Raw genomic sequence first — 18,244 nt, 5'->3', positions numbered from 1 at the left:
AATAGTGCAAATATTTTGTGGGGCTATGGCAAAATAACAGTAAAAGTTTCTTTATGATCTTTTTATCCATGAGTTTCAAAAGAATCCCCAATTCTATTACAAGTGAAGGTGTTATACCTTCTTAACGGTGTCCTGTGCAGATGCATCCTTCAGTACATTTTGCACACAAAGAAGCTGAAGAACATAGCTTTCAAGCATCATCACCTGACAAGATGAGTTGTCACAGTTACTCTCTGTTTTCCTTACTACCCCTTTTTCCTGAGGTCCAATATCTTGTATTTCTGCAGCAACATACAAGTAAAACAGATTAATTCCCTAGAAAGAAAATGATGAAAAAATTTTGAACTTAAAAAATACTATAAGAATTTTGTGAATGCAACTTAAAGAGTAGTTCATGAGAAAAAGTCCAACAAATACACACCTTTATTCTCATTTTGACATGGAAGAGTAGCTTCATCGCCATCATAATGTCTGGCCACAAACATAACCATTTTAGCCTAGTTTAACATATGAACTCTTAGGCAAGGGAACTAAAAACAATAACAAGAAGACATATAACGTACTCTTGTTCTTCTACGATGCTTTGAAGTTTTTCAGAGATTGACAAAGACGATGACACCTGCTCTGCATGGTCTGGAGAAGATGTTTCTAAATTTTGCATTACTTCTTGAGATTCACCTCTCTCTTCCTCGCATCCACAACCATTGTTGCCTGAGCTCGAACCATCTATTGCCTTTTTATTCTCTGAAAAAAGGTCATTACCCATGCAAATTTCTTCAATGAGCCCCAATTTTTTGAAGGGGGCTGGCTGGATTTTTGCTGTATTTTCCACTTCTCTACTAGCACTTTCCTCTGCTGATATATCAGGAAAGGGTGTCTCACCATGAGAGCCAGCCAGATGCAAGAGACCCAGAGGCGTGCCTTCCAATTTAGAACCAGGAGATAAATCTGGCATGGTTGAGCCAAACTTAACCTTGGAGGATATAGGGGAATCATGAAATGCAAACTTTTCAGCGATAAAACTGCCAGAAGGTGAGCATGGTAAACGTTCCCCATACTTAGATCTATCAAAAGAAGATTTGGCATCAATATCTGATCTAGGGACAGGCAACTCAGTGGAAGGATCTTCCATCCAAATCTTGGAGCCTGAGAATGGAAGTTTTGTCTCTGAATTTCGAGTGAAAGAACTGAAACCTGAATTCATTTTAACTGAATTATATCCATCCTCATAAAACCAACTGTCGTTTTGTCCTAATTTTCCTTGAGAGTGATGGGATGGTTTTGACTTTGATGGATTTGACATATTTGTACATTTTCCTGAACCACACAAATCATTTCCTTGTCCAATTTCATCTGTGTCTTTGTACCATGTCTCTTTGGCAAAAATTTTCTTCACATCATATTTTTTTTGAGGGCTAGCAAAAGCATTGCTATGTCTCCTTCTCTGTCTTGCTGCAGCATTTGATTCTAAATGATTGGTTGCTTCACCCCACACTATCATAATTTATGGGAAAAAGATCACTTCAGTAAACCATAAGAATGTATTCAGAGTGAATATAGAAACAGACTAATATTGAGTAGTTAATAAAGTTCTTTGTAATCGAAGAATATAACCTGCACTGGATGAGCAGGACTCTTCGCTGCCAAAAGTATACAATAGGTAATGAAGCATTTATGTCAAAGTTGGAAAAAATAACAAAAAAAACCATGTGAAATGAATTTGAAACAACTTGCAATTACCTCTGGATGCTCAAATTATCTTTTGCATCTTCTGTTGTAAAGCAAAACCAATCTGATTGATTGGTTACATCTCTAAAATCAAACTTTCTTCCCAAAGTTGGTCGTCTATCATCAAACAAAGACAGAATCTTGAGACTATGCAAGTTACTTATAAAACCGTCCTAAAAAATTGGCCTACCTTGCTCTACTGGAAATCATGAAGTCAATGTCACTTTCTGATGCTTGGTGCTTGTAAAATGAAGCAGGTGACTCTGATTACCAAAATGAAGTGAGCAAAGCACAATACTAATAAATAAATAAAATATATATATATATATATTTTTTTTTTAAATCCCTAAAACAAATGAACCTACATTCTCTGTATTCCAAAACCATACCCCCAACCCCCTCACCAAAAAAAAAAAAACTTGTCTAAATAGGATAGATCTGTAGCAAAACACGATCTCTGAAAAAGTTACAAGGTTAATCCTACCTTCTAATACTAAGGGACCAAAATTTTAGGATAATAATATATACTGTTATACAAATGATTTCCCTAAGTTCCAGAAGAAACCACTACAGTAAAAAGTACTTTACCATGCTACATACACAATCTGAAGGGACCAGGGTAAGGTTTCCAAAGAACCAAAGCACTATTACCAATAATGATACTAGGCAAGTGCAGTTGGCAATTTTTCTTTTTAAAAAATGTACAGAGCAATGACAGAATATTTCCACTCCACTATAGTTTCATTAACTTGATTACAATATGTGAATAGAGGTACTATTTCATGGTTCAGCTGAGACAGAGCACCTAAGATGTTGAATCTGTCCATTGCTGTTGCAGCATCCCTGCACAGATATAACAATTTCATGAATAAGCTATACAGTGTCATTTCTTGAAAATGAGAATACAAAAGATCGGTCTCTTATTAGAACACCTTTTCTTCAGTAGATGGGATTCTTCAAAAGCATAATCTGACATCTCCGAGTGTCCATATTTTAAAAAATCCATAGAATTACTCTCAGTTTCAGGTGGCCAATTTTTCCAAGATACTTTATGCTCCCTCTCATCAAGGAAGTTGTCATCTAGGAAGCAAGACCTAGCTGATGGACATTGAAAAAAAGAGAGAGCAAATTAACAGAATGATCACACCAGTTTTTATTTTTAGTAGAAAATAGAAGAATGGAGATGCAGATCAACTTATAAGCTTATAACTAACAATGATATGGGGAAATATACCAAAATTTCTTAAAGATAAAAATAATTTTAAAAAAAGAAGAAAAATAGTAAACTACCATCCCATATATCCTCATTGTTGTTTTCGCGGTCATAAAAGATTCTTCTGTCACCAAACAAACTATTTGTTTTACTATCATGACTGTCATGTTGCATCCAAGTTCTGGCAGAGACTGATTTCTGCTTGGGATTGCTATATGAATGCATTATGCCTGATGAAAACTCCAGAGAACTGCCACATAGGGGCATATTGATATCTTGCATCATTGTATCCTGCATTCAGCATGTCGAAATAATTAATCAATTTTTTTCATTGCAGGGCTAGTCTCAGAATATAATAAAAACAACAAAAGAAAAGCTAACTATGGCATTAAGAAAAGCTTTATAGCTATGGCACATGAACTATAGAAATTAGAGCGATGCAACAATTTAATTTGTATAAGAATGCATTCAATAATGCTCTCACCATTTCAATTTCAAGGTCACCCAGCAATGAGTTACGGTTCTTTGACATAGCTACTTGCCTTGCAGCCTTCAAAGGTGAGCAACCAAATGAGAGGTACCTATAATCAAACAAGCATTAAGAGTTAAAATGGGAAAGTGAAACAATAAGGTCATGAAGGATGATTCAGTACTGGAAAGTCAAACATGCAAGCTTTAACAAGAAGAGCAATGTGACCCTTTCTTTCAACAGAAGTAGACATCAAAAGAGAACTGAATCAAAGAACCAGATTTTTTTAATGGTTTAGTATTTTCAATCATGAGCAGATCACTTGCAGCAAAATCAACAGTAAGTCTAAAGCAGATACAAGGAAAACTGAAGAATATACTGGGATCGCAATCCAATAGGCACCCCTTAGCACATAAACAAAAGAACATGGACTGGATGTTTTTGCATAGAATTTTCTTTTAGCACTTAGCACTAGTAACTTGAACACTGGTAGAAGCATTTAAATAGGCAATGCTTTTAGATCTAGAAAAACAAACTAAATAGTTCAAACAAATTTCTCAGCATTAGCATTGGACACACCTTGAAGCAAATTTCACCAACTAGACAAAGACAAATCAGCTATTTTTAAAAATGTGTAATTTTCAGCTCCTAACTATGAGAATACTCTTGCTTGTTTTCCAAAACTTTTTCATCTATACAAGCAAATACTCACTAAGTAGGAGGGGATTTTGACTTTCCAATGGCATATCAATTTATAAATATCTAGTCCTAGCGTTCCATAATTTTTTTCAAAAAAATAAGTATATCATTTCAGTTGGAGAAATATCCTACTGATATCATTTTATTAAAGAAAGACTACTTCATGTACAAAGACACAAAGAAGCCTTAAGAATTACAACATCGTACTGATCACTATGATCATGATATGGTGTACAAACCAAATTACGATGATGGTATTAGAATAATATGGATGGAAGATAGCAGCAAATACGTTACATGTCAATAGAATATCAGAAAAAGCTAATCCAGAATGATGATTTGGAAATGTCATATCTGAATTACCTGCCAGGTTGTTGTGGTGAATGGACTGGTGTCTCCATTCCCACTTTACCCAAACCTGATGAGTAAGAAACGCAGTAATAAATTATAGTTTATGTTGTTTAACAAATAATCTACCAATATATTGTGTTTGCTAATATTGAACACTATGAGTTGAAAAATATAAAACCTGGCTTCATATACAAAACCAACACCATACCTTCAACCGAAAATGCAACATGATCTTCATGCATCGGATGGACTTCTTCATTGCCGTTCAGTTCATCATCACCAAGCAAATCAAGAACAGATAGCTCTAAGAGAGAGATGAAGGGAAAAAAGTTATGAAAATTCAACTTTTTTAGTCACACATATAACAAAGCACTTTCAAGGGAGGTTAGACAAGGGGATCCATTGTCCCCATTGCTGTTTATACTGGATATGGAAGAGTTAAGTTGGATGTTGAAGAGAACAGAGGTAGGGGTACAACAACTAGGCTCTCTATCTCCCATCTTTCAATTGCAGATGATATAATTTTATTGTGATGCAGATACTGAACATATTCTTTGTTTCTGAAGGATGTTGACTTGTTTCAAGGTTGTTACAAGCCTGAAAGTAAATATGGATAAGAGTGAGATGGTCCCTATAGGAAATGTGGGCAACATGGAAGTCCTAACCAATATACGTTGTTGTAAAGTTGGGAGTTTGCCGATGACATACCTAGGGATGTCATTGGAGGCTTCCTTGAAAGCTATATTTGTGTGGAACCCTATCCTAGAGAAAGTGGAATGTCGATTGTCACTGTTAAAAAGCACACTTTCAATCTTACCTACATACTATCTTTCTCTTTTTACCGTTCCCACCTGCATGGTCAACAGGTTGGAGATATTCTATAGGAATGTTTTGTTGGGTGCCTCAAAAGTTCAATTTCTCATTGGTGGGATGGGATACAATCTACTTTCCTCTTGCAAAGGGTGGATTGGGGGTAAGGAAGTTAGAAATCTTTGACAAAGCACTATTGGGGAAATGGCTTTGGTGCTTTGGGAACAAAGACACTTTTTATGACGACAGGTGATAGCTGCTAGGCACGGAGACAACTGGGGTGAGTGGACTTCAAAGTCAATTAGAAAGCCATGGGTGTAGTTTATGGAAAGAAATTAGGGCAAGATGGGACAAATTTATTCTACATTTGCATCCACTGTGGGGGATGGCAAGCACGTAAGGTTTTGGCATGACCATTGGTGTGGGAACCATTCTTTGAAGAATTTGTACCTTGCTCTGTATGCTTGCTTAGTAGTTAAAGATGCTTCACTTCACTTCATTTGGGTTAGCCTGGTGGATGGGGTGGGAGGAGTTGGAACGTCAAGTTCCACAGGTTTTTTGGTTTTAATGACTAGGAATTAGAGCCTGTGAATTCTCTCCTTGATCTTTTATACAAAAATGTCCATTTTCAAGGGTGAGGTGGGTGATAAGCTAAGATGGAGACTAAACAGGAGTGGTAGGTTTGACGTTCGTTTGTATTAGGAGGCCATCTGAGATACCATTACTACTCATTTTTCCTTGGAAGAGTATTTGGTGTGTCAAGGCTCCAAAGAGGGTTTATTTCTTTGTTTGGAAAATAGACAAGGGGAATTCTTATTTGTGAGAATCTCATCAAGAAAGGTTTCTATTTGATTGGTTGGTGCTATATGGGTCTGTGTAGTGGGAATGGAACAAAAGCATGTTTCAAGATGTAAAGCTTGTTGACTCAATTGAAATATTTGATTATTAGAGATCTGTTTGATTGGTCCCGTGTGTGAGATCTTACCGATAGCAATTCCCTACTAGATTTTAAAGAATCACTTTACTTTTGTGCATAATTTTTTGAATTATTTTTAAAAATCTTATTAGGCTACTTTGTTTTCATTTTGTGTGCATAAAGTAACCTATTTTCTTAATAAAATACCATTACATTACACACACACACACATATATATGAATATATATCAATAACCTTATTTTTGAAAGCCAGAGCCTAGCAGGGAATGCATGGAAGCAAGAGAGTTCAAAGGTTATTGCCAATGAATGTTTGCTACTTACGCTGATCGGTAGCTGTCTTCCATTGATCATGTTTTGAATCAGTTCCCTTGAAAACAGTGTTGTTATCATTATGGGCACCAATTCCAACCCTGTAATAAATACATCAACTCTTCATGAGAAAAACATGCACTCTTCAAGCAAACAATTTGCAGATAAAATCATGTTATGATATGAAAATAAGCAGATTTGGTTTCCAGAAGTCGCAACAAATTCAAGTACAACCACACAACATATGTGGAAAATACATCCTTGCTCTATTGGAAGCATTGTAATTATAATAGTACTGAGAACCACATCTCTTTAGTTGTTAATAAGTTAAAATAATGCTCTGTTGAGGGGAGTTTAGAGAGATGTTCTGAATAGGTATCAAGATGTATAACATGTGGACATACACTTGTCACTCACTTCTTTGGAGATACAGTCTCCACTCGGCAATGTGAAGGGCTTCCTGTTTACGAACACAACCATCATATGTTAAACATCTCATATCCACTTATAAAAGTCCAGAGAACAGTGGTCAGAAAACATGCCTAAGTTCACACAGTAGTGGAGATCCATTAGAGAACATACTTGCTTCCTTGAACTCGACAGAATCAGGATGTGTAACTGTGTGGGAAAGGATTGTCGGTGGACCCTTTGAGATATTATACTTCACTGTTGAAGCATTAACCTCTAGATCTTCTTTTCCTTATATATTTGTACAGTTGGACATAGAAGAACAGATAAGAAAGCATATATATTCTGAATAGCAAGAATAAAAACAAGCATATAAAACACATCAACTACAACACATCTTATACGGCAAGGCATCCAAGATCTCTGGTGAATCTATATTCGTATTGCTAACACATTACTGCCCTTCCAGATATTTCATTAGCAGATTTAATCAAACTGACTCATTCACCAAAATTAGAAGCCCTAAGCCAATGGCCATTAAAACAATACAGTATAAATGTTACTAAAGATTTTTTTTTTTTTTAATAAATTACCAACCGAAGTTTCAGAAAGAAAACAAAAAACTGGAAAGTGAAAAAATAGTCAGCTAATTGGTTTATTATGAAGAGTTAAGCTAGTGCTTGGAGCCCAATAATTGACTCCAGGGGCATGGAGACAGTCCTGTCACCAGCCTCTGACAGTCAAAGATGGCTCAATGTGCATGTGTGTTTGCTAGATAGGTTCCATCTCCATCTGTCTAATTTCAACAATTAAATATCCGATCCAATTACAAAATATAATTATGAAATTTTAGCATCACATCATTAGTCTTAATTCTCAATTTATTTAAACAAACTCAAGAAAATCTGCCAGTAACTTTTGGTAGTGATAGAATATTAATATACTTACCACTAGGGCAAGCAGAGTAGCATTCCTGAGAAACTGTTGACAAGTTAAGCAAACTAAGAATATCTAGTGATCGCTGTTCTTTGTGATGTTCGCCACATGCGTTCATTCCATCAGCATAGCTCTCTGACCCAGCTGTCTGCTGCTGTTGCTGTTGTTTCCTTTGCTCAAAGTATTGCTTTTGCCTTCAAAGATTAATAAGAGTCACAACGTACATATTTTCTGTATCTAACAATATACTATAAGTAGGAAGAACGGACATGGACACAGGAACGGATAAAAGTATGACACGAGCAATTTTTGAAAAATTATAACATAAAACGGCCAATACGACACCTTAAATGAAGTGTCCATGCTTCCTAGCCTATAACACCCATCAAACAGAAATTATTTTCCCACCCTTGAAATAATTATTCATTAAAAAAAAAAAAAAAAAAAAACCCAAAAATAAATATCATCCAACAACAAAATGCATTCACAAATATAACCCTATAACTTCATTTTTCAGCTTCTGCTAAAGAATTTCCATGCAGTTGATAAGAAAATTGTATCGAAAATTTTAAATTAAAAAAAGAACAAATGTAACACATATCTATATACCTCTTCTGAGTAGACTTCCTTGACTGGATTTTTAGCCATTCCAGCAACAATTCAATGAACACCATGCACAAAATCAGAAATTCACACATATCAGAACTCAAATTCACCATCATTTCACAAAACTCTGAAGTTGCTTTCAAACAATTTGATGTTAAAAACAGAAATAAACTTCATGATCATACAATGAATTTGAAAAACTAACTGAACTCTTTGACTCCGAAACAGCCACACTTACATTCGCCACTTTCCGCCTCGACCCTCCCATCCATTGCAACATTGTCAGAGACTCAAAATCTGAACCCTAACCGCTAACAAAACCAGAGTCAAAATTCACCGAAAACCTAACATAATGCAACAATTTTTACCAAAAAAAAAAACAAAATTACGCAAATAATACCAGAAATTGAAGAAATGTAAATCGCATGGTGTTCGATTATAGAAGAAAAATTACCGAGTCTGAAAAGTTTCAAGAACTGAAGCAAAATGCTCCTGAACACGAAGCTTGAGCTCGTTCTTACACTTGAAAACCCTAAATTTTTTTCACAAAAATCAAAGTTGGTTTAGATTAAAAATGAATTATAGGTAGGTTGATTATCAAACAAAAACTTACGAAGCAAGCAAAGCAACACAGAGAGGAACTGATTTGAGAGATTCGTCTGCAATTAACGAATTGATTGCGCTTCTCTGTTGCAATGCCCAATATCTGATTATCACACAACAGTAGAAATTTAAAAAGCAACGAAGGTTCAAAATATTTCAAACTATTTGTATTTGTGACTGTAAAGGACTCTGTGGCGCCTTTGTTAGTTCGTTACATAAATATATATAAATAAATAAATAAGACTTCTTTATTTTTTTTCGGTAAATACAAAATAAGACAATTTATTATTGAATAATCATTTGCATTTGTTTTTATATATGAATAATAATCTCTATATATTAAGAAGATCCATAAAGTTAATTATGATTTTAAAAAATCTCAAAAACACCTCTAATCTAATTAGATAATTCTTATTCTTAAAAATAAAAAATAAGGTTAAAATTGTAATTCAAAATAAAAACTACTGTAGAAACTTTTTTCCTAAAAATTAAAAGTAGCACACATCCTCTATTTAAATATATCTACACACATTTGATACATTATTTGAAAATGGAATTTTTGAAGTACTTGCACATAGTGTGTTTGTTAAACTTCAAATTACAATCAAAGTAGCATAAAAAAAAAAATTTAATTAAAAAAAAATAAAGTTAACATATGATGGGTTGTTAGTAGCGGATTTAGAAGAGAACCAATGAAAATTTGTAAACTCAACAAATGTTAAAAAAAGTTGTCAAATTTTTTGGATATGTAGCATTAATCTAAAATAAATAATGAAACCATGAAAATTAAAATTAAATGGTCTTATGAGAAGGTACGTCGTTGCCATAAGCGCTCCACAACATTTAATTGGAGTTAAGATTGAATTTCTTTGTCTCTAAATGAAATTTGTAAGCTTAGTTGAATGCTTGTGTTACACTGTTGCATGGATGTTTTTAGACACTATTCATAACCGGAGTCTTTTGCTCCATCTTTAATAATCATGTTATGCAGTATTATGTATGCTTTCATAATGTTTTCATGAGTTATATGATTCCAAAAATGTGTAGGTCAATTCACAATTATAAATAATGTTATATCAAAGTGTTCCCCCCAATAGGCATTTTTGTAGTGATACTTTGGGTTAAGTAATGAGTTTGAACTTAGTGGGGTTAAGTAATGAGTTTGAACTTAGTAATAGAATGTAATTAAAGTGTGTGTGTGTTTAGCAGTAAGTTTGTTCCTAAAAAAAAAAAAAGTTTTATCTTATTACTTTATGGAATTGTGATTGTTTTACAAAGGTTGACTAGTATTGCTATATATCATTAGTAGAATAGTATCTCATTGTATAATTATGACCGTTGATTTAGTCATCAAATAAACTCACCCAAAAAATGATCGAACACAGTAATATCATTTAAAAGCCCATGTAACCCTCAAAAAATGCTTGTCATATCCAAATATCTTATGATGCTACCACATCCAAATAATTGCTGGTTTATTATAATATCTAGAATACTGACCTTCCACTACTATCAGCCAATTTTAGATTCCTAATGTATGCAATCAATGTTCCCTTACATCCCTAGATATCCACACATTTGGACAACTACAAGCAACCTAACCATGTCGTTATTATGTGGTAACCTCAAATATTCGTAAGATGAAAATTACCAGCCACCACTTTAACAAATTTTTTAAACTTTTTATTGCGGTGAGTTGTTTCTAAAGGGAAGATGAATTGACTTTTTTTTTTTTTTTTTTAATTTTATAAGGAAGACGAATTGAGCATTCTGACATAATTTATATTTTTTTAATGATATATGGATCTTGCACTTCTAGTGTAGGTTGAATATAGAGAAAAAAGAAGACGATTCATCCAAAACCTTCTCCAAAATACATAAGGATGATATACAAGTGATTCAACAAAATAGTCGAAAAAAGTCTTTACTGGCCTCGTAAAGATTCATGTTAGATGAATGTGTGGACTCGAACATAACCATGACGTGATGTTGATGCTCTCTCCCTTTCCAGTAGTTCTTCTTTCCATTGCAAGAAGTGAAATTAACTCAAATCCATCATTCAAGAGTTAATGAGAAGCATATGCATATATAACTAGGAGCCATATAAACGCAAGTGAACATTTTCTCTAAAATGTAGTGAGAAAATAGAGATATTATTGGAGTTCCTCTAGGTTATTTTGAAAACTTGAATTTGGATTTGGATTTAGATTTTAAATTAATGTATTCGATTTCAAATCCATTGAATTTTGTTGTTATTTCAAATCTATTGATTTTAAAGGTTTTAAATCATAGATGGATTTGTCAAATCCAAATCCTTGATATTTTTTAAACTATCCAAACAAGTTATTTGAATTTTAATCAATCAAATTCAAATTCAAATGCCAAAATCATGCCATCCAAACGGACCACTAAGGAAATCGTGTTTTATTTGTTTTAACTCAAATTCATCGTTCAAGAGTCAATGAAAAATAGAAAGATGAATATTTTCTCTAAATGTAGTGAGAAAGTAGAGATGTTAATGGAGTTCCCTAAGGAAATCATGTTTTATTTGTTTTAATTTTTATTATTTCCCATAAATAAATAAATAACTATTATTATTATTACATCAAAGAGCTAATAAGGCAATTGAATAACCCATAAAACGGTTCCTATTGGGTTGCTAGGGTCAGTGTGTTATGTGTTTGCAACTTGAGAGTATTGGGCCTCGGCCCCATTAGCAACCCACAATGTCAAAAACCCAAAAAGCCACAGCCCATTTAATTTATTTAGTAGAATCGGTCTTTTCGTAATTTAAGGAATCTATAGAGACTTAGAAAACCCTAGCTGACTCTTCCTTCACCTATAAATGCAGGTTAAAGAGAATGAATCGTTGCGCCTCACAAATCTGTATGATAACAGCATCCATGCTATCTGCATCTCATATTCAAATCTGGGTTTTCATTTTTTTTCTTGCTTATATCTTCCAAATCAAAGTTTTTCATATCTAAAAGCTCTGCATCCATGGAATTTTGTAGCATTAGTAGTGTCTTTTTAATCATATTGTTGTTAGAGCCGTGTACAATAAGCCGATGCTCTGGATTACAAAAGAATGAAGGAAGCATGGTAGTGTACACGGAAATTGAATTCATGGGTCAACATGTCTGCTCTCTCTGATGCCTTATCTTGATTTGAGGGCCTGGTTTAAGACCCACATCTTTTCAATAAATAAATAAATATTTTTCTTTCATTTTTTTCAATCAATGTTTTGATTTTTTTTTTGTTTGTTGTACATCTCAGATGTAGGTTAATTTTTAAATTCTTTATAATATATATATATATATATATATATATATATATTATTTGGACCTTTTTGAAGTAGAGAGTTTTTACTTGGTCTTGGAGATGAATACAATGACGAAGGAGTATACTGTGGATGTTAACTTTTATCATTTCTAAAATGAAGTAGTCAATTGTGGATGAGGAATGAGGTTAAACTCGGCATGGGTCATGTTTAACCATGACAAGTTTTAAATATCGAAAATATACAGTCATTTTGGAATCGGTCAATTTTATTTTGGTGATAATTGATAATTTTAATTTTTTTATATTATATTTAGTCGATAGTTTAACTTTATTTTCATTTTCATTAATAAAAAAATCATTCTTTACAATTTGATAGTTGGAAGAGTGTAGACTTGAACTTGGATGCCTGCCTCCCTTGGATGGAGCCAAAGGCCCATGACTATACATGGATAATATCGATCATCTAGGATTATCTTACAAGTAAAAAAATATTGGATATCATTTGCATTTTTCAATTTTTTATTTGTTTATAGAGTTCCAACCTATGCTCTGCCATTGTGATTTTTGCTCTTGTTATCATATCAAAACATCCATTGTTTATTGTTTTTTAGTGTAGGTGGAGATTGAACCTTTAATTAACCATTTGAGACTATCAATTGAGCTAACTGAAAGTCATTTCAAAATTTTATTATCATCACAATGAAATTTCAATATAGAAAACCAACAAAATCTAAATAACAAACAACAACCACAACATCGTGAATTCCAGTTAGCTCAATTGATAAAGTCTCTAATGATTAAATAAAATATCTGGGTTCAATTCCTACCTATAATAAAAACTGATTATGGCCATAAGCATCAACCCCATCTACTAATCACAAGCTGTTTATCATTCAATTGCAAGTTTGGATTCTTAGCAAGAGACGTTTTAAAAGATGCTCGACGAAATTCTCTTTGAAAATGAACATTCAAAAAACAAAAGATCTCTGTTTTCAATTCTTCCTCTACATAGCTAACCATATCCTGTTATTAAGGCATGCTTTGGGAATGGTCTTACAAAATCATCTCAAGCTACTCTCGTACAATTTTTTTTATCAATCAATAACTCTAGACACATTGAAAACTTCACATACTTTTTCAGAGCAAGTCTTTTTCTTTGAGCTGTAGTAGATCAATAGGGGTCACACTATCTATAAGCGATTTTTCTTATTTAGAAATGTATATCCATTAATTTATTTTAACATTCTCATTTTAAATAGAGTCAATTAGCGAATATATTGTTTCTTAACAACCCAACATTTATAATCAAAGTATAACGGTATAAACGGTTGTACACCAGTTTTGTAAAACTTTCTCTAGTTCCATGTACAATGTAGAGAAATTTTGAACCCAAAATCATCAGCTATTTAAAAGGTTTCATTGAGCCCGTACTACTCAAGTTATAAACAAAAATAAGATTTTATGAGAACTCATGGAGATTTAAAGCCATTGTTAAGAGAGAAAAGTACCCACTGCCCATTAAATCAATATGATCAAATTTGGTATCAGAGCAGGATGCAAACTAACACAGCATTGGAGGACAAGCAGCTATGCTGCAAACAACTTTAACAATTTAAACAACCAATATTCTTCACAAATGCTGTACACAGTTACTTTAAAACAAACAACAAAATTGCAACACTAAACAGGACCAACTGGGAACAAACAGTAGTTTCTCTGACCTTCTTTTTTTTTGGTAAATAGACGTTGTATTAAACAAACTAAACACTTACAGCAGTAACAGAACACATCCTATTACAATAAACACCATTCAAGTCATCCTCAAAGGCATTGCAAATGTCCACAGGTGGACTTACAAAGGAAATAAAATCAAGCTCCTGAGCAGCACCCATTTTAGCAAGCAAATCCGCACAACGGTTGACTTGACGGTAACAGTGCTTAAACTGAATCTGATGAAACCGAGCTGCCAAGAGTCTACAATCATCCAAAATGGGAGAAACAACATTATTCTCATAGGCATTGTTCTTCAAAACATCCACCACAGCTTGAGCATCCAATTCAACCATAAGGGATTCAATGTTTAAATTGCAGCAAAGTAAAAGACCCTCTCTCAGCCCCCATAATTCAGCTATGAAGCTACTCGTAGAGCCAATGTGTCTTGTGAAGCCCGCAACCCATTCTCCATGCTCATCCCTTACTAGGCCACCACATCCAGCTCTATCCGACCCTCCCAAGCGAGATCCATCTGTGTTAAGCTTCTTCCAGCCCGTTGGAGGCCTTTCCCAGCGAAGATTTCTACTGATTTTGTGATTTGGACTCCTGGGAGACTGCACACAGTAGATAAACTCTAATACTTGGTCCATTATCTCTTTAGGCAGATTTTGGTTCACCCTTTTCCCATGAAAGACAACCATGTTCCGGTTTTTCCATAAGCACCACATAGCAAAAGAAAAAGTAATTTTCCAAGGGGGTTTCTCTTGGGCACGGCTACAATTGGTTCTCCCATTAAGGTTGATCCAATCTTGAAGATTACTCATCCAAAAATCCCGGTTAGAAGCACTCACACCAAGCTGCATCCAGATTCCCTTAACCCACTCACAATCTCTAGTGGCATGAATAATTGATTCCGGAACCCTTTTGCAGATTGGACATAAGTCTTCAATTGTCACCCCTCTCTTAGCAAGGCAGCTCCTAACACCTATGCTATTATGATGGCACATCCAAAGGAAAGTTTTGATCTTAGGCAGCGTTTCAAGCTTCCAAATCCAGCCAGAACTGAACAGAGGAGTATCTACATCAGCCGTGGCAATTGAATAGGCACTCCGAAGATCGAAAGTGCCCCTTGGATTTCCTGCCCAAGCAAGCCTATCTTGACCTCTACTCGCAATAGGGATGGGAATGGCTTGGATTATGGCCTTTACCTTGGCAGGGAGATCAAAAGGAATCCGCCCCCAATCCCAACTAAAATCTGCAAGTAAATCACATACCTTCCATTGATTAGCTCCTTGGGTTAGAGGACCTTGTATCATACAGCGGAGGGGTCCCTTACCCGTCCAATTGTCCCACCAAAAACTGAGATTGCTATCCCTTCCAACCGTCCACATGCTACCCTCATTGAAAGTACTCCTCCCTATCTTAACAGCTTTCCAAATTTGCGAACATGGCAGTCTATCTGCATTAGCAGAGCTGGTCCTCCTCTGGTTGCAGTACTTTTTCCTAAGAACTTGGGCCCATAATGCTTCTTTTTCAACATGCAACCTCCAGTTAAGCTTGGCCAGTAAAGCAGTGTTTCTGCCCTTAGCAGACTGCAAGCCAAGACCCCCCCTTCTCCTTTGGTTTCGTAACCTTTTGCCACCCAACCCAATGAATTTTCTTTGACGACTCCGAAGACCCCCAAAGAAAATTTCTATTCACCCGATCAACTCCCTCTAATACTTTGTTCGGAATGTGAGTACATTGCATGACATATGCAGGGATAGCCGCTGAAGAAGCTTGAATAAGGACTGCCCTCCCAGCCAAGGATAGCAAGTTAGCTTTCCATCCCGCTAACTTATTTTTAACCCTATCAAGAATGAAGTTAAATTCTTGAGGGGAAGATCCGGGGTGCTTAATAGGAATTCCAAGGTACTTGCCAAGAGAAGGAGTTGAGGCGAACCCAAGAATATCACAAAAAGACTCCCTAGAATCCCTATCCACATTAGGCGAGAAATAGACTCTAGACTTAGCGGCACTCACTGATTGACCCGAAGCACTACAGAACTCATCAATGACGTCTCTCACAGCCGAGCAATTAATGTGATCAGCTTTGGCAAAGAGCACTAAATCGTCTGCAAAAAATAAATGAGAGAAAGCCGGCCCACCACACGAGGCCTTTACGGGCTGCCAAACCTTAGCAGTACATTTCTCTTCAATGAGATGCCCAAGAAACTCCATACAAAGAATGAATAAGTACGGAGATAGGGGATCTCCCTTCCTTATGCCTCTCGTAGGATAGATCGGATCCAGAGCTTCCCCATTAAACAAAATAGAAGTCGATACCGTGGATATGCAACTCATAATAATGTCAATTAGGTCAGCTGGAATATTTGCCCTAATGAGCATGTCCCTAATGAAGCTCCACTCAAGTTTATCATATGCCTTTTCAAGATCGATCTTAATAGTCATGTACCCCACATTCCCTTTCTTTCTACTGAGAGTATGAATGATTTCCTGCACTATAATCACATTATCAATGCCTTTCCTTCCCGGGACAAAAGCTGTTTGAAGAGGAGAGATAAGCTTGTCCAAATAGGGTCTAAGTCTAGCAACAATAATCTTAGTAATAATCTTATACACTGTGTTGCATAGACTAATAGGCCTATAGTTATTCAAAGTTTTAGGACTTTGAATCTTCGGAATCAAGGCAATAAGGGTTCTATTTAAGTATTCCGGGACAGCCCTTTCCGCAAAAACCTTCTTCACTACATCAATCACTGAATCACCCACAATCAGCCAAAATCTGTGAAAGAATCCTGCATGCAAACCATCCGGCCCAGGGGCTTTGAAGGCTTTCAAAGACCACAGGGCTGCTTTTATCTCTTCCACAGAAGCAGCCCCACCAATACTCTCCCTATCTTCATTAGATAGGCTAGCTTGCCACTGGGAGATGACAGGAGCAGCCCGAGAAGCTGAGTCAAAAGAGGAAGTATAAATACCATTGAACCCGCTTCTAACAACCGTCTTTACATCACTCTCCTCAAGAACCCATTCCCCCATAGAGTCCTTGATAGCTAAAATTTGATTCCTTTTTCTTCTAACAAGGGTGGAAACATGATAAAAGGTAGTGTTACGGTCACCTTGTATCATCCAATTAACCCGGGATTTTAAAGCCCACAACTCTTCTTCTTGACTCAACACATTATCTAGATCTTTGAGAAGCTCATTCTCCAGATTAACAAGGAATGTAGAAGGTCTCACAGATAAGGCCCGTTGAATCCCATTAATCCTAGCCATTATGTTCTTTTTCCTAGTAAAGATATTACCAAAATGGGAAGCATTCCACCTAATTGCTGCCTGAGTGAATCTGTTAACTGCATCTCCAAGAGTGGGAGAATCACTCCACGCTCGAGACACAATGGATGGAAAAGATGGTTCCGACAACCAACAGGTTTAAAATCTAAAAGGCCGCTTTCTCCCCAAATTAATTCGCATGAGGGGGAATGCACGCTCCCTTCCGGCGTCGTCTCCGCTCTTTCAACGGGTGGGTCTTGCCGGATAATGTGCGGGCAGCAGTCTTTGAAGTGCCCCACTCTGCCACACTCAAAGCAAAGTTTTGAAATGCCCTCGTAGCACACGGGTTGTTCGAACTTTCCTATCAGAATGGCCGTGATCAAGGGTTTATTGACGTCGATCTGCACACAAAGTCTGGCGAACTTTCCTCTAGCTTCAGTGGCTGTATGCGTGTCTACTCGGAGAACATTACCAATCGACTTGCCAATCTGATGCAAGGCTTTTGCATTGTAATACTCAATGGGCAACGCATTCAGTCTAATCCAGACCGCCACTAATGAAACATTGGCCGTTGCCGGATGGAAATCTGGCTCCCACGGTCGGATGGATAGAAAATGCTCTCCAATGAACCATGGTCCCTTCCTGAGAATATTTTCGCAATCCTCCTTGAGAGATAGCCGAGTAAGGAAGAACCCATGTCCTAAACCTACGCAATCTAATCTTCCAGCAGGTTTCCACATAGCAAGGAGCTTGTTTTGGATAAAATTAAAACCCACCGACCTACCATAAACCTTCACAATGAGAGCTCGTGTCCACGGGGTGCGAATCTCCTGTTTTAGGTCCTTAGAAAATTTCACTGCGACAAGCCCTTCTCGGAGATTTTCCATCTCATCATCAGATTCAAT

The 18,244-nt window shown here is 35.9% G+C and overlaps 2 protein-coding genes and 1 non-coding gene across 6 annotated transcripts; 1 reads left to right on the top strand and 2 right to left on the bottom strand.

Annotated features, from left to right (window-relative positions):
* Positions 1 to 34: 34 nt before the first annotated feature.
* On the bottom strand, positions 35 to 9,254 carry LOC126726955 (uncharacterized). Of its 4 annotated transcripts, none has more exons than XM_050432393.1 (20): positions 9,079 to 9,254; positions 8,920 to 8,997; positions 8,704 to 8,809; positions 8,469 to 8,491; positions 7,872 to 8,053; positions 7,098 to 7,214; positions 6,933 to 6,975; positions 6,528 to 6,616; positions 4,669 to 4,764; positions 4,473 to 4,527; positions 3,426 to 3,522; positions 3,019 to 3,232; positions 2,661 to 2,826; positions 2,534 to 2,571; positions 1,919 to 1,991; positions 1,741 to 1,845; positions 1,615 to 1,640; positions 564 to 1,494; positions 422 to 471; positions 35 to 281 (listed from the first exon to the last, which is right to left on the bottom strand). In XM_050432393.1, the coding sequence occupies exons 3-20, from the start codon at positions 8,743 to 8,745 to the stop codon at positions 112 to 114; spliced, it is 2,517 nt and encodes an 838-aa protein (XP_050288350.1). In that variant the 5' UTR covers positions 8,746 to 8,809; positions 8,920 to 8,997; positions 9,079 to 9,254; the 3' UTR covers positions 35 to 111. The 4 variants fall into 4 exon arrangements, with proteins under 4 accessions (XP_050288350.1, XP_050288359.1, XP_050288341.1 ...); XM_050432402.1 differs by having other exon boundaries at positions 8,704 to 8,776; XM_050432384.1 differs by having other exon boundaries at positions 8,704 to 8,769.
* On the bottom strand, positions 8,770 to 17,342 carry LOC126691393 (uncharacterized). Its single transcript, XM_050386466.1, has 6 exons — positions 15,765 to 17,342; positions 14,123 to 15,655; positions 10,569 to 10,630; positions 9,079 to 9,171; positions 8,920 to 8,997; positions 8,770 to 8,809 (listed from the first exon to the last, which is right to left on the bottom strand). Exons 1-6 carry the CDS (start codon positions 17,340 to 17,342, stop codon positions 8,770 to 8,772), a joined length of 3,384 nt encoding a protein of 1,127 aa, XP_050242423.1.
* Positions 12,155 to 12,263, top strand: LOC126692816 (small nucleolar RNA snoR100). The gene has a single exon (XR_007645098.1). It is a non-coding gene; the product is annotated as a small nucleolar RNA snoR100 (small nucleolar RNA).
* Positions 17,343 to 18,244: the final 902 nt, after the last annotated feature.

Source organism: Quercus robur, chromosome 1, assembly GCF_932294415.1.
Source record: "Quercus robur chromosome 1, dhQueRobu3.1, whole genome shotgun sequence".
In the NCBI taxonomy this organism is placed as follows: Eukaryota; Viridiplantae; Streptophyta; class Magnoliopsida; order Fagales; family Fagaceae; genus Quercus; species Quercus robur.
Note: the sequence above shows the minus strand (reverse complement) of the source record. Positions and strands in the feature narration are given on the sequence as shown.